At 37.4% G+C, this 13,649-nt stretch overlaps 1 protein-coding gene across 3 annotated transcripts in view; it reads left to right on the forward strand.

The window, feature by feature from the left end:
- CMSS1 (cms1 ribosomal small subunit homolog) overlaps window positions 1-12,381 on the forward strand; it is a 383,687-nt gene extending 371,306 nt beyond the window's left edge. For all 3 annotated transcript variants that reach the window (XM_078452930.2, XM_078452929.2, XM_078452932.2), the window contains 6 exons: window positions 407-466; window positions 1,582-1,684; window positions 4,842-4,902; window positions 5,337-5,424; window positions 10,605-10,693; window positions 12,088-12,381. In XM_078452930.2, the coding sequence (XP_078309056.2) occupies window positions 407-466; window positions 1,582-1,684; window positions 4,842-4,902; window positions 5,337-5,424; window positions 10,605-10,693; window positions 12,088-12,171 (485 nt within the window). In that variant the 3' untranslated portion in view covers window positions 12,172-12,381. The remainder of the gene's footprint in view (window positions 1-406; window positions 467-1,581; window positions 1,685-4,841; window positions 4,903-5,336; window positions 5,425-10,604; window positions 10,694-12,087) is intronic.
- Window positions 12,382-13,649: the final 1,268 nt, after the last annotated feature.

The raw sequence follows: 13,649 nt of genomic DNA on the forward strand, positions 1-13,649 counted from the left end.
TGGTATTATCCATCTAATCATTCCCATTCTAATGTGTGTGTAAAGTATTATCTCATCATTGCACTAATAGGCACTTCTATGATGACTAGTGAGTTTGAGCATCTCTACATAGATGTGTTAGCTATTTCCCCTTTACCTTTGTGTATTGCTTATTCCATAGATTTGAAAAATAAACATACTTCATTAGTCTGTTTCACTACTCTAAGAAATTATGGCTTAAACATTAAAGTTTAAAGGTTAAAGTTTACTTGTTCTTGTTGCTGCTGTTGTTTTAAATACTGGACAACACTTTAAAATATATAATGAGCCCCCATTCACTAATGTTTTACATCCTTATTCATTTAATCTGTTTTGATCATGTGTGTGTTGGCAAAATCCTCTACAAAGCATGTTTGTCATATTCTAGACTCCTGTTTCCTCAAAGCCAATGATTTGACTCATAGTCTTTCATCATACCTAAAAGAAAGTAAGTAAACTATGATTTTCTTTTAAGTTATTCGCCAAGTTGTTATTACTTCATTAAATACTTCATTACTTCTCTTTTTGAGAGAAAGAGAGAGAGAGGGCATGACTGGGAGGCAGAGAGAGAGAGAGAGAGAGAGAATCCTATGAGGGGCAGAGAGAGAAAGAGAAGCAGGGCCCACCTGAAGTGGGGCTCATGTTTTATCTGAAGTGGGGCTTGAGCTCACCCAATGTGGGACTCGAACTCATTAGCCATGAGATCATGATCTGAGCCAAAGTCAGATGCTTAATGACTGAACCACCTAGGTGCTCAAGATCCATCTCTTTAAAAACTTCTAAAACTACCTTTAAAAGCAAAACTTTCTACCTAAAATGGATTTGAAATACATTTTAAGGTCCATCTCTTAAGGTCCATCTTGGTACTAATTTCTGTTTATTTATGTTTATTCCTGTTTTTCTCTGGCTTTGAGAATTTGGGTTTTGGTCTCATTTTTGGTTTATAATAAATTAATATTAGTATTGGTCTAGGAATCCAGAGAATACTTGGTATTCTAGGACTTGGTATTAGAATACTTGGTATTCTAGTACTTGGTATTCTAGTACCAGGTCCCTGCTGTTTGACCTGGGACAAGTCACTGTATTCCTCTGGGACTTGATTTTGTTATCTGAAAGATAAGGAAGTTGGACATGTGATGTCTATTCTAGCTGTGAAATTGTGAAATTGTGAAATTCTGTTCACATGCTCAGAACTCAGATCATGGCTATTGCACAATCTAATTTCATCTTTTCAACATGTATTGTGGATAGCCAGTAATAAGCTAGATTATTCATATTAGGTAGTCATCTATTTGTGGCTGACAATGAAATAGTTTACACATAAAGATTTAACATTTCGCTAATCATATTTAGCTAACTTGGCATATTGTGTGCTTTGTGTTATAAGTTAATGATTTTTCATTTTAATCTAATATCTAGAATAACCAGATAACAGAATCTACATGGTACTCATTATATTTTACTTTAATTAAATACTAACAAAGAATAATTGGAGAATACGCAACTTTGGGGGCCCTATTTTGTTGTATTTAGAGTAATATTTTTCTAATGGTCTTTTTTCAGTCTGCCCTAAGTGGGTAAAACTTCGGAAAAATCATAATGAGAAGAAATCGGTCCTGATGCTGATCATCTGCAGCTCTGCCCTCCGGGCCCTGGAGCTTAGTAGGTTGGATGCTTCACCCATTCATTTCATAAATGTTTTTTTGAATAACTGATACGTGTCAAGCTGATACGCTCTGTATGCTAGAGATGTAACAATGAACAAATAAATATACATCATAATGTCAGGTAGTGTCAAGTTATATAAGACAAAATAAAGCATAGCGAAGGGATAGAAGGGAGTGGGGGGCTACTTTTAAAAGTGTTGTCACGGGAGGCTTTTCCAAGGAGAATGACATTTGAGCAGAGACATGAACAAAGTGAAGGAGAAAGCCAAGCAGATGTCTGGAAGAAGAGCATTCCAGACAGAGTGAACAGGAAGCACAAAAGGCGCTGGGACGCAATGTTACCGAAAGATTTTGAGCAGGGGAGTCACATGATCTGAATAATCATTCTAAAGGATCACTTTGGCTGCTTTGTGGAGAACACGCATTGTAGAGGGCAAGAGTCAAAGCAAGGAAATAATACGAGCAATAACCGGTTGGAAGAAATAATGGAAAAAAAGACCTAATTTAAAATAATAACAAGAGGGGCGCCTGGGTGGCTCAGTTGGTTAAGCGTCTGACTTCAGTTCAGGTCATCATCTCACGATTCACAAGTTCAAGCTGTGTGGGGCTCTGTGTTGACAGCTCAGAGACCGGAGCCTGCTTCGGGTTCTGTGTCTCCCTCTCTCTTTCCTCCTCCCCTGCTCATATTCTGTCTGTCTGTCTCTCTGTCTCTGTCTCAAAAATACGTAAACATCAAAAAAAAATTTTTAATAAAATAAAAAAATAATAACAAGAATGGAACACCAGAGAATAAGCTTACCAAAATCTATATAAAGAAAATATTACACAAGCCACTCAAAAGATCTGGAACAGACAAAAGGGTATACTATATTGTTGAATAGGAAGAGTTGATGTTATAAAGATATCTGTGTTACATAGACTAATCTACAGATTTCACAGATTGCCAGTGAAACTGCAATAGAATTGTTTTTTTAACTAGATAAGCTAAAGTTCAAAGTTTAAAGATAAGCTATAGTTCTAAGTTCATAAGAGAAAATACAGAATAAAAAAGATCTGGGGAAATTCTGATAAAGAATATTAGTGAGAGGATACTATGCCTATAGTATCTATCAGATTACCAATGGATATATATTACAGAGTCTCACTAATCAAAACAGTATGGAACTGGCATATGCGTGATAAATCAGACCAGTGGAACATAATTGGAAGTTTAGAAACAGGCCCATATGCATTTGAAAATGTAGCGTGTGGCAAAGGTGACAAATCAGTAAGGAAAGATGGATTATTTAATAAATGGTGTTGGAACAACTACGTAGCCATCTGGAAAAGTAACTTTGGATCCATATCTCGCCTCTCATACCAAGATAAATTCCAAATGGACTGAAAATTTATATATAAAAATTATGTTTTAAAGATAATTTGTCAGTACTTTACTAAGTGCTTTCACATACCTTTTCATTTACTGCATTCTCGTAGAAAAAACAAAAAGGGCTCCTTCCACTGGATCGGTGGTAACATTGAGCTTTCGGAAAAGAGCCATCAGAGTTAAAAGGGGTTTACTGGGACTAGCCCTCTTCCAGGGCCAGGCTCTGTACCAGACTTTGACAGGAGATAAAACAAAGGAAAATCCAAGTCCTGGAGAAAAATAAAGTGAGGTGCAAATGTAGACGCTCAGTAGCTATTTAGCATCTATTTTTCTAAATGAACTAATCTGATTATGAATTTAGAAAAGTAGTTTTTAAGTTCTTCCAATTCTCCTTTCCCCACAAGACACACACATTAACTTGCATCACACACCCTCTCAATAAAACAAGTGTTTCTTGTGACATATCTGCTCTAAACACAATTGATCTTCAAGACTCCACCTGCTTCTGGGGCAGTACTTGCTGGTTCTGAAATCATATTAGTTCATACTGACTTTTCAGTGTTCTAAAAACTACCACCACAGAATTCATTTCAGATTCAGACGTTGATGGCAAAAGAGGTTGGCCTGGAGATGACCTAAAAACAAACCGTCAAATTGATTTGAGCTTTTACTGCACATAAATACTTTTCTGAAGGGCATAAAAGCACTATGTTGTCACACTTCATTTACCAATCCTGTGTTCTTCTGTGTCGTTCGTAATACTATGATATACTTCAAGGTTAGGTGATTTGCAAAAAGTGATTTCTGAGCTAGCACAACAAGCCCTATTCATAAAGACTAATGGTGAATAATTCTAGCTTTTCTAAGAATATCTGTTCTCTTGAGGACCATGAATTAACATTAAATATGTCCCCTAAACTATCTTCCTAGTTAACCTTGCCATGGAGAAAGCTTATGTGTGAGTAAAAATCAAGCACAACAGAACGTGTATAGCATAATTCACTATCTTTCAAACTCATGTATTCCTACTGGTCAATAATATTTCTCAAAACATAATCATGATATATAAAGGAAAATAATATTGCTGAGCAGTATTCCCTTGTTAGGTCTATTACCAAACATCAATTAAAAGATCGTTCTTTTATACTTTTATACCCGTTGATACCAGAAGCATTTCCACATGTAAAATTTTCACGAAAGTTTCACTCTGCAAAGTGGAAGGTGGGGGGGCTGCTCTGATTGAAAGATAAGCCTTCTCCTCCCTGCCAGCTCATTCCCAGCAATCTGCCACAGCAGCCACATACAGCCTTTTGTTAGATGCCCTTGGGCTCCACAGAGCACAGTCTGAGATCACTGTTCTATGATATTGGTTGCAACTAAATTTTGAATGAGAACTATACTGCAGAGTTTATAGATAAACTCTCTGCCAGGGACCTAAAATATAGACATTCTGTATTAACAAGTGAAGGGCAGATCCATATTTTTCAATTATCAAAGAAACCTAAGTAAAGCTAACCTTGTGTATGAGAGTTAGAAGCAACCCAGATACATCCTGAATAAAAAACTTCCTCACTTTCCTTCCAGAGTGGGGCTGACTTGAAAATCTTGGAATTTTTTTGTGTACACACACACACACACACACACACACACACACACACACACATGTGCTCATAGTTAAACACAGAAATGCCATATTCTTTTGAATAAAGCAAAACATAATACTTTAGTAGTCAAAGTGGCCTGCAATGGGTAAGTTTTCTTAGGCAATAATGTGGGGTTTTTTTCATTAGGTCGATGACAGCATTCAGAGGAGACAGCAAAGTTATGAAATTATTTGCAAAACACATAAAGGTAAGCAAGGGCCTGTGGTTCCTGATGGGCGATGTAAGTTATCCTTAAAGGCCACTCCCAGCTTTTTCTTATCTCCTTAGCTGATATTTTCTTTGTTCTTATATAACATATTTAACGACTATTCTGGTGTTCTTTGCATTCCCTGCTTCTGCATGCCCACCTGCCCCCACAACAGTCACAACTCCTCTGTGCGCCAAGATTTTTCTACAGAAGCTGAGAGCTGACCCCTGCATTCTCTGAAGATTCCCCAGTTTTATAGGGCAATGCTTTTCTATCTTGACTTTAACTTTCATTGCCCCGGATGCTGAGCCTAAACAAGAGTAGCCCATTTGCTTTTTTACTTCCTTAACTTTTGGATAAAGTGCTCTAAATTGGCCTATGATTTGCACTTTCTAAAGACTCTTCTTTCCTCTCTTCTGTCTTGCAATAAATAGGTCCAGGAGCAGGTAAAGTTGCTGGAGAAGCGTGTTGTGCACCTGGGTGTAGGAACTCCAGGAAGGATTAAAGAACTCATTAAACAAGGTATGAAAAGAGGCGCTGATATGCCTACTTAGTACTGGGAGTTTGCGTTACCCCCCATGTGAGTTTAGGAAACCACATTTGTGATATAATGAAACCAGACTTCTGTGTTGCTTGGGGAGTTGGAAACTTAGCTTTGTGTCGGTAGAGCTAGCAAGCAGGTGTGAAGCAGTAGGGAATGGTAAGGATTGTGGCAAACTTCAGTACATGTGCCTACCTACACACAGTCAGATTCCACTTGCTTTAAGCAGATTAGTGGATCCACAATTTCCACCAGTTTGCAACCTCTAGAATTTGTAGAGCTAGATGAGTTGATTATTTCTCTCTTAATTAATTGAATCTTGGTTCCCCAAGACTTCCATTTCAGTTGAGGGCTTATATATAAAACATGTTGAAACTAAAATGAGGTTTCTATGGATGAAATACGGGTATTCTAGAGTGTTTCTCCCAAATTCATTTCTCTTTTAGTATTTTACCCAGAAAGTATTCCAGACAACATCCACCGCTGGGTTTTTATAATTTGTTGGCTCTCTCAAAGTCAGTAGCCTAAAACTTGTTAATCTGCTGATGATCTTATTACCTGTTTTACCTGCCAGACTGATTAAAGATTTCTTTTCAATACTCACTTCCAAATTACTTATTTAATATACTAATAGAGCTCTGTTACAATTGGAACTAATCCTAGATTTTTTAATATATCTAAAAGTAATATGTTCATCAATGTAATAACTAATATAGAGATGGTCATTTGCCAAGAAGCAAACAAAAGCTTAAAATACTAGTGTCTCTTTCCAGATGAAAATCATCCAGGGTTAAATGAACCCACTATGTACAAAGGTCTGTGCAATTACAAAGAAGTGACAGACTTGCCAACCCCAGACAAGGAAGGGAAGCACAGTTTTTGAGTTCCTACTTGCACTGGTGCTATGCCACACACTCCTATGTATCTCAGTAAATATTCATGGCACCCTTGCATGCTAGCTTTTTTTTTTTCATAGAAGAGAAAACTCTGAAGCTCTGAAGGATTAAGTGGCTATCCCACAGTCTCTTAGTCTAGGCGTTCCTAGTTCTACAGGCTTTCCCCCTCAAAGAGCTCCTGATCCTTGAAAAGATAAATATACATAGAATGAGATTGACAAAATGAGGCACTAAATGCCAAGGGCCAAATGAGCACCTCCAAGTCCTATAAGAGTGGAAATAGATTATTATGGAGGCTGAATCTGTATGGAAGGCTTTACAGAGAAAAGGGTCTTTAACTGATCTTTGAAGTATAAGGAGGATTAAAATAGGATCTTTGAAGTATGAAAATGTGAGAAAAACAGGAATAGGAGAATCACTGAATCAGAAGAGGGCAGGCAGATACACATGACTGAGATACAGTGTTAAGCTCTCATGGATTCAGACCTTCAGAGTCAAATCCCAGATCCAGCAACTGACCAGCTCTGTGACCTTGGCAAGTTACTTAACCTCTCTAAATCTTTTTCTGTATTCAGATGAGGGATAGTGATAGTATCTTCCTCCTGGGATTGATATGATAACAAAGTGCCAATAAAGAATTTCACACCCTAAGGACTCAATAAATGCTAGTTATTATTTTCATTAAAGAGAATAACTTCCTTGGTTGGAAACTTTGTGGGCTTTAGTAGCTGGTGATTGAACTCGAAAGGAAGTCAGATTGTGGAGGGAGGACTTTGAACACTAAGTTGAAGAGTTTGGATTTTTGTCTTGTAGACATAGGAGGGCATTGTAGTGAAGGAACAGATGAGAGGCACTCATACCCTACCTGTGAGACCGTTGGGAGAGATTGGTTGGGCAGCAGGAGGGTCCAGGGATGGACCCTGCCTCTCGCACAGCTCTTAGCCAAAGATTCACCTCACTCCCCCACCTCGAATCCAGATGGTTGTCTGTATGTCACCAGGAACCCCATGCAACAGGGCCACTCTTCTCCATATTTAAAAGAGAGAGAGAGAGAGGGAGAAAGAGAAAACGAAACTCTACATACGTATTGTTGAGATTTGATTTCTGGAGAGTAGTGAAGACTCAGTGTGAAAGCTTATTTCATTTAAGGGGTGAAAAAATCATTTAAGGATCTATTGATTTTTTATAATACTAATGAAAATAACTTTTACTTCTGATTCTGATTGGATGCATGATTTAATATTCATTAGCCACAGGTGTTAGGCTACATACAAAGCATTTAAAGAGACCAATCCCAGCCCTCTAGAAACTGGAAATGTAACAAAGCAATGGCACATAACTCGTTTTATGTAGCTGTTTATGACTTAAGATGTTTATATGTAAAATATATTAAGGAAAGTTTCCAGACTTCGAAAGATATCCCATGACATGGAATCTGTACAATTATAGACAGAAGTATATTGTTTTAATCTAATAATAAAGCAGATTTTCTGACTATAAGAGCCTTTCAAAAATGCAAAAAAGTACAGAAAAGAAAATATATCACTTTAGAGAAAATCACTTGTTAGATAATACTGAATGTATTTCCTTTAGTCTTTTTTCTATGCATTTATATACTTATTTTTGTAAGTGGAGATCATGCTATATATCATAATTTTATAACTTGCCTTTTCCACTTAGCATATCTTATGAGGACTTTCCTCATCATGAAATAGTCTTAATTTTTAATTTTTTTAAATTTTTTTATTTGTTTTTGAGATAGAAACACAGAGAGTAGGAGGGGGGCAGAGAGAGAGGGAGACACAGAATCTGAAGCAGGCTCCAGGCTCTGAGCTGTCAGCACAGAGCCCGACACAGGGCTCAAACTCACGAGCTGTGAGATCATGACCTGAGCTGAAGTTGGACGCTCAACCAACTGAGCCCCCCAGGTGCCCCTTTAATTTTTAATTTTTAATGGCTGTATAATATGTACATAATATTCAACTTGTTTTTACAGTTTTATCGAGATATGATTAACATATAACATTGTATTAGTCCAGTGTGTACAATGGAATGACTTTATACATATATAGCGAAATGATTACTACAATAAATTTAGTTAACATCACCTCAAATAATTATAAATGTTTTTCTTGTGATGAGAACTCTTAAGATATACTGACTTAGCACCTTTCAAATATACAGTACAGTATTAACTACAGTCACTGTGCTGTACGTTACATCCCCAGACCTTATTTACTTTACAACTGAAGTTTTTACCTTTTGACCATCTTCATCCATTTTCCCCACCCTCTCCCTTTGGCATCCACCAATGTGTTCTGTATGAGTTAGGTTTTTTTAGATTTGACATATAAGTGAGATCATACAGTATTTGTCTTCCTCTGTCTGACTTATTTCACTTAACATAATACCCCCAAGGTCCATTCCTGTTGTCACAAATGACAGGATTTTCTTCCTTTTTATGGCTGAATAATATTCCCCTGTGTGTGTGTGTGTGTGTGTGTGTGTGTGTGTGTGTGTGAATTTTCTTTATTCATTCATTGATGAATACTACGGGTTGTTTCCATGTCTTGGCTATTGTAAATAACGCTGCAATAAACATAGTGGTGCAGATACCTTTTTGAGATAGTGAGTTCGTTTCTTTTGGGTATATACCCAGAAGTAGAATTGCTGGATCTTATGGTAGTTTTATTTTCAATTTCTTGAGCGTCCTTCCATGCTGTTTTCCATAGTGACTGTATCAATTTACATTCCCACCAACAGTGCACAATAGGTCCCTTTTCTCCACATCCTCACCAGCACTTATTATCTCTTGTGGGGGTTTTTGATAATATGACTGATGATTAGTGATGTTGAGCACTTTTTCATGTACCTATTGGCCATTTGAATGTCTTTATTGGAAAAGTATCTATTCATTTCCTCTGTCCATTTTTAAATCAGATTAATTGGTGTTTTTTGCTGCTGATTTGCATAAGTTCTTTATATATTTTGGATATTAACCCCAAGTTATATTGATTTTTAGTAATTAGATAGGATACCTGGATTATTTCTAAATTTTTGCTATTATAAATAATACTGCAATGATCATCTTTGCAAGTAACTATATTTAAGTTTATTTCTTTTTTTAAAAAAAAGATTTTGTTTTTAAGTAATCTCTATACCTAATGTGGGGCTCATACTTAAAACCCCAAGATCAAGAGTCACATACTCTACCAACAGAGCTATGCTGGTGCCCATTAACTACATTTAAGTTTCTGATGTTTTTATAGTGATATGTCATAGAAAGAAAATTATTTCATCAAATAGTAAGCATTTTAAGCTTCTATTAGATAATGCTGTAGTGCCTTCCTGAGAGACTATCTGTTTGCTCTCCCACCAACAGTAAGTTATTTTTAAGGGTAGACTACCAACCCATTGTCCTTCTCAATTTATCATTTTTAATTTTGCAGAGGGAAATTTAAATAGGAGTCATTATAATTATAAGAAGAATGAAAAAGTCTTTTGGACAGAAGGGGAAATACTGAAATAATCACAGAGAAGAGTTGAGGGGAAGCGCTGCAGAGGAAGGCTTCAGTTATGTTTCCACATGTCACATGAAACAGCTTGGGGTAGTGGGAAAAACTAACTGTGACCAACTCTGAGACCTCTGAGGAACAGACAATAGCTGAAGTCCCCTCCAGCCCCACATTCCATAATTGTCTCTAGATAGATAGGAAGACAGAAATGGAGTCCTTAAGTGGTTTGCTAGTCTTCTCAAAGGGTAGCACACTTTGCATAGAACCCATTCATATTTACCTCCTTTTCTGCCTAAAATTAAACCTCAAACACCAGCCTCATCCTTCTGTCCATTCACCTTCTCAGAGTCATTCAGACTCCATTGGATTCAATTCCTCTGAAAGGCCACACCTAGATTGCAGGATCCATCTTATCAAATTCCTGTCAGGAATGAGACCTCACCCTCTGGGGCTTCATGAAACAGAGTCTTGGGATTGATTCTCTGCCAGGATTTGAGCAGTTGACGAGCTTAGCAGCTTCTCTGCTTCCCTCAGAATCAGTGATAAGATTATAAGGAAAGCAATCTCCGAGTTCTGCATTTGTTTTCCATCAGGCGAGGGCTGCACTTAGTGTGCAGAGATTAGTTGCTGGGGGAGAGGACAGCAAATGAAGCAAAAAGCAACCTGGAGACTAAAAAGTCATTTGGATAAGCTTCTATCATAAGGTTTTGCTGTAGCAACTCTCTCTCTCTCTCTCTCTGTCTCTTTCAGGTGGCCTTAATTTGAACCCCTTAAAATTTCTGGTTTTTGACTGGAACTGGAGAGATCAGAAGTTGAGGAGGATGATGGACATTCCCGAGGTACCGTGTAACCAGCCTTTAATCTTTTTTTCTTCAGCCTGAGCTTAAGTTCAAACACAGTAATAAAGTCATTGACATCGGGAGCCAGCAAATTCTGGCCATTGAAATTCTTTCTGTCTTTTAACTCTGAAGTAACTGCAGTTATAAAGTCCATCTCACCCCTTAGACCTAACTGTATCCTTTCCATGTCTTTTGTAGGAATCAGCTTTGTTTCTTCATTAAATGACCAATGGCTTCTGCCCCACTGGGGACCACATCTGTACTGTACCTTTGAGAAACAGGAAGCTCTGGAGGACTTGGCATATTTTTGTGTGCCTTGCTTTAGAGACATAGTCATCTTTGTCTTTCATCTTTACAGATGCGCTAGGGAGTGGGGGCACAAACTTGCCTCATGGCCTGCATCTCCCATACCCAAAACCTCACTCACTTAATATAGAGGGCTATTTTGGTTTGGGGTAGGGGAATTATTTTGCTGTCTCAGTGAATTAAAACTGGTTGAATGCCTTTGTGGCCACATAAGCATTAGCTTATTATATATTTATGAAAGTAATCTAGTATCATCAAAATATGAAAAATTGATTTTCCACCTACTGTGTACCATGGAGCTAATTTTTCAAGCTAGCCTGATGTTTAGAAGTATCTGTTGGAGAGAAAAGGGTTTGTGCAATAATTAACATGACTGCCAGTCACCAACCATCATGGCAGTAACTATCAAATAATTTGAAATTAATTCTCCAAATGTGCTGAATGAATTAATTTACCACATAAAACTATATATAGCCCCAGAATGACCAAACCTGATTATGATTAATCAGTGAGTTATATCAGATATCAGTACAAGTTAAAAGACAACTTTCTCAGTTTCCTATACACACACACATCCTGTCCCCTGAACTGACTGGGTTTTTTTAAAACCAGTTTAACAAATTTGATGTTAGGCACATGAGGCCATATTTAATTATTTCAGTTATAATATTAAATCTGAGTAATCCACCATGAGTTTTCTAATTATAAGAAATTGTGTCAAAAAACCACCTTTTTATCCATAGTTATTTTTATTATGTTGATGTCATTCTTATCAGTTATCCTATATTGAAATATGTGTGTAATCTAGGCATACTTTGGGTGCTTTGAAACATCTTTGTATAAGATTTTTTTTAATGAGATTTTATTTTGAATGGTAACAAAAGGGCACTTTAATGAAACTGATGTTTTATATAGTATCTCTTCCTTTACTTAAGTAAATATTTCAACTCTGAATAAAACACAGGTTAGGATTTTTGCCCTCCATAACAGCTATCTAAATACCAGGATGTCCAGATGGTTGAATTTATTCACCAAGACCATCTTTTCTTGATCTTAACCTCTTTTTCCCCCTCTTGTTTCTCTTTTAGATAAGAAAGGAGGTTTTTGAACTTCTGGAAATGGGAGTCCTCAGTCTGTGCAAGTCAGAATCTTTGAAGCTGGGCCTTTTCTAAGTCTGGGTCCTATGAAAATTCCAGTTTTTATGGGATTTGCATCTCGTTTAATAGCTCTGGAATATTGCAAGCACTCAGTAAATATCAGCTATTGTTTTATTATGTTAACTGCATCACCAGATGAATCACTAGAAATTTTTGATGGAGATTCTTTGACAAAACTGAAGCTGTCCTTTGCCAACCTCTCTGTATAATAAAGTATCACCAGCTTGTGTGTGATTTTTTTTTGTTTGTTTTTTGAGCAGACTGAGTTTTTTTTCCACCCACTGGGCTCTGATGTTACTGTGCAGGAGCAGGGAAAGAGCAGTTGGGCAAACCTTAGACAAGCCCCTTCCCTCTCTGAGCCTCAGTTTCATCAGCCTCAAAATGGGAATGATGTCTCTGAGGACTGTTGAGGATTCCATGTGATGGTACTCATGGAACAGATTTCTAAACTAAAGCCTGGTCTCAAGGTGAAGGGTGGCCGCAGTAGTGGTTGAAAGAGCTGGAAGTGTTTTTGTGGCACTTTGCAAACGTATGAGAGACAACAGTGTAACTACAATTGTCTTAATTATTGTTTAACTTTTTATTTTAAAATAATTTCAGATTTACAGAAAATGTCTGTAATGCCTGGGGAAGCTATCTGCTTAGCAGTTAAAGAGAACTGAAAGCAAGGGCTTAAAAAAAATCACTGTCTGAAATGTCTGATGATACCACAGTATAACAGCTGCTAACAAATTGTCATATCCATATCAATCTAGAAATGTGTGTCTCAGCCAGGGCATTTCCCCCCCCCCCCCCCCCAGGGCCATTTGCACTGTCTGGAGACATGTTTGGATGTCACAACTGGGGGGAAACTTCTAGCACATAGTGGGGGGGTTATGACTGGCATTAAGCAGGTACAAGCCAAGGATACTGCTCAACATTCTACCATCCTACAGGACAGCCCCACAATAAAGAAATATCTGGCCCAAAATACTAATCAGTTAAGGAAGTTACTGAAGTTAAGGAACCCAGTTCTAGAAATTTGAAAAGCAGAGTATATGAAGTGTATTTGTATGCTTGGAGTAGGTTTATTTAGAAGAAAAATATGTAAATATAAAAGTGCCTGTAGATGAATCACTGGGTTCTACTCCTGAAAACAATACTACATTGTATGTTACTTAACTTGAATTTAAATAAATTAATTTTTTTTAAAAAGTTCCCATAAGGTAAAATCTGGCTATTTCAAGAACATTGTCCCAGATATGTGTTCACTTACTACTGTGATGGTTAATGTTATGTGTCAACTTGACTGGGCCATAGGGTGCCCAAACAGTTGATCAAATATTATTGTGAGTGTTTCTGTGAGGATGTTTTTGGAAGAGATTAACATTTAAATGAGTGGGCTTGAGTAAAGCAGGTTGCCCTCCTTACTGTAGGTGGGCCTCAACCTGTCAGTTGAAAGCCTAAATAGACCTGTCCACCTCCCACACACACCCCCCAAACCACCCCCACCT

Source organism: Panthera onca, chromosome C2 (assembly GCF_046562875.1).
Source record: "Panthera onca isolate mPanOnc1 chromosome C2, mPanOnc1 haplotype 2, whole genome shotgun sequence".
NCBI lineage: Eukaryota > Metazoa > Chordata > Mammalia > Carnivora > Felidae > Panthera > Panthera onca.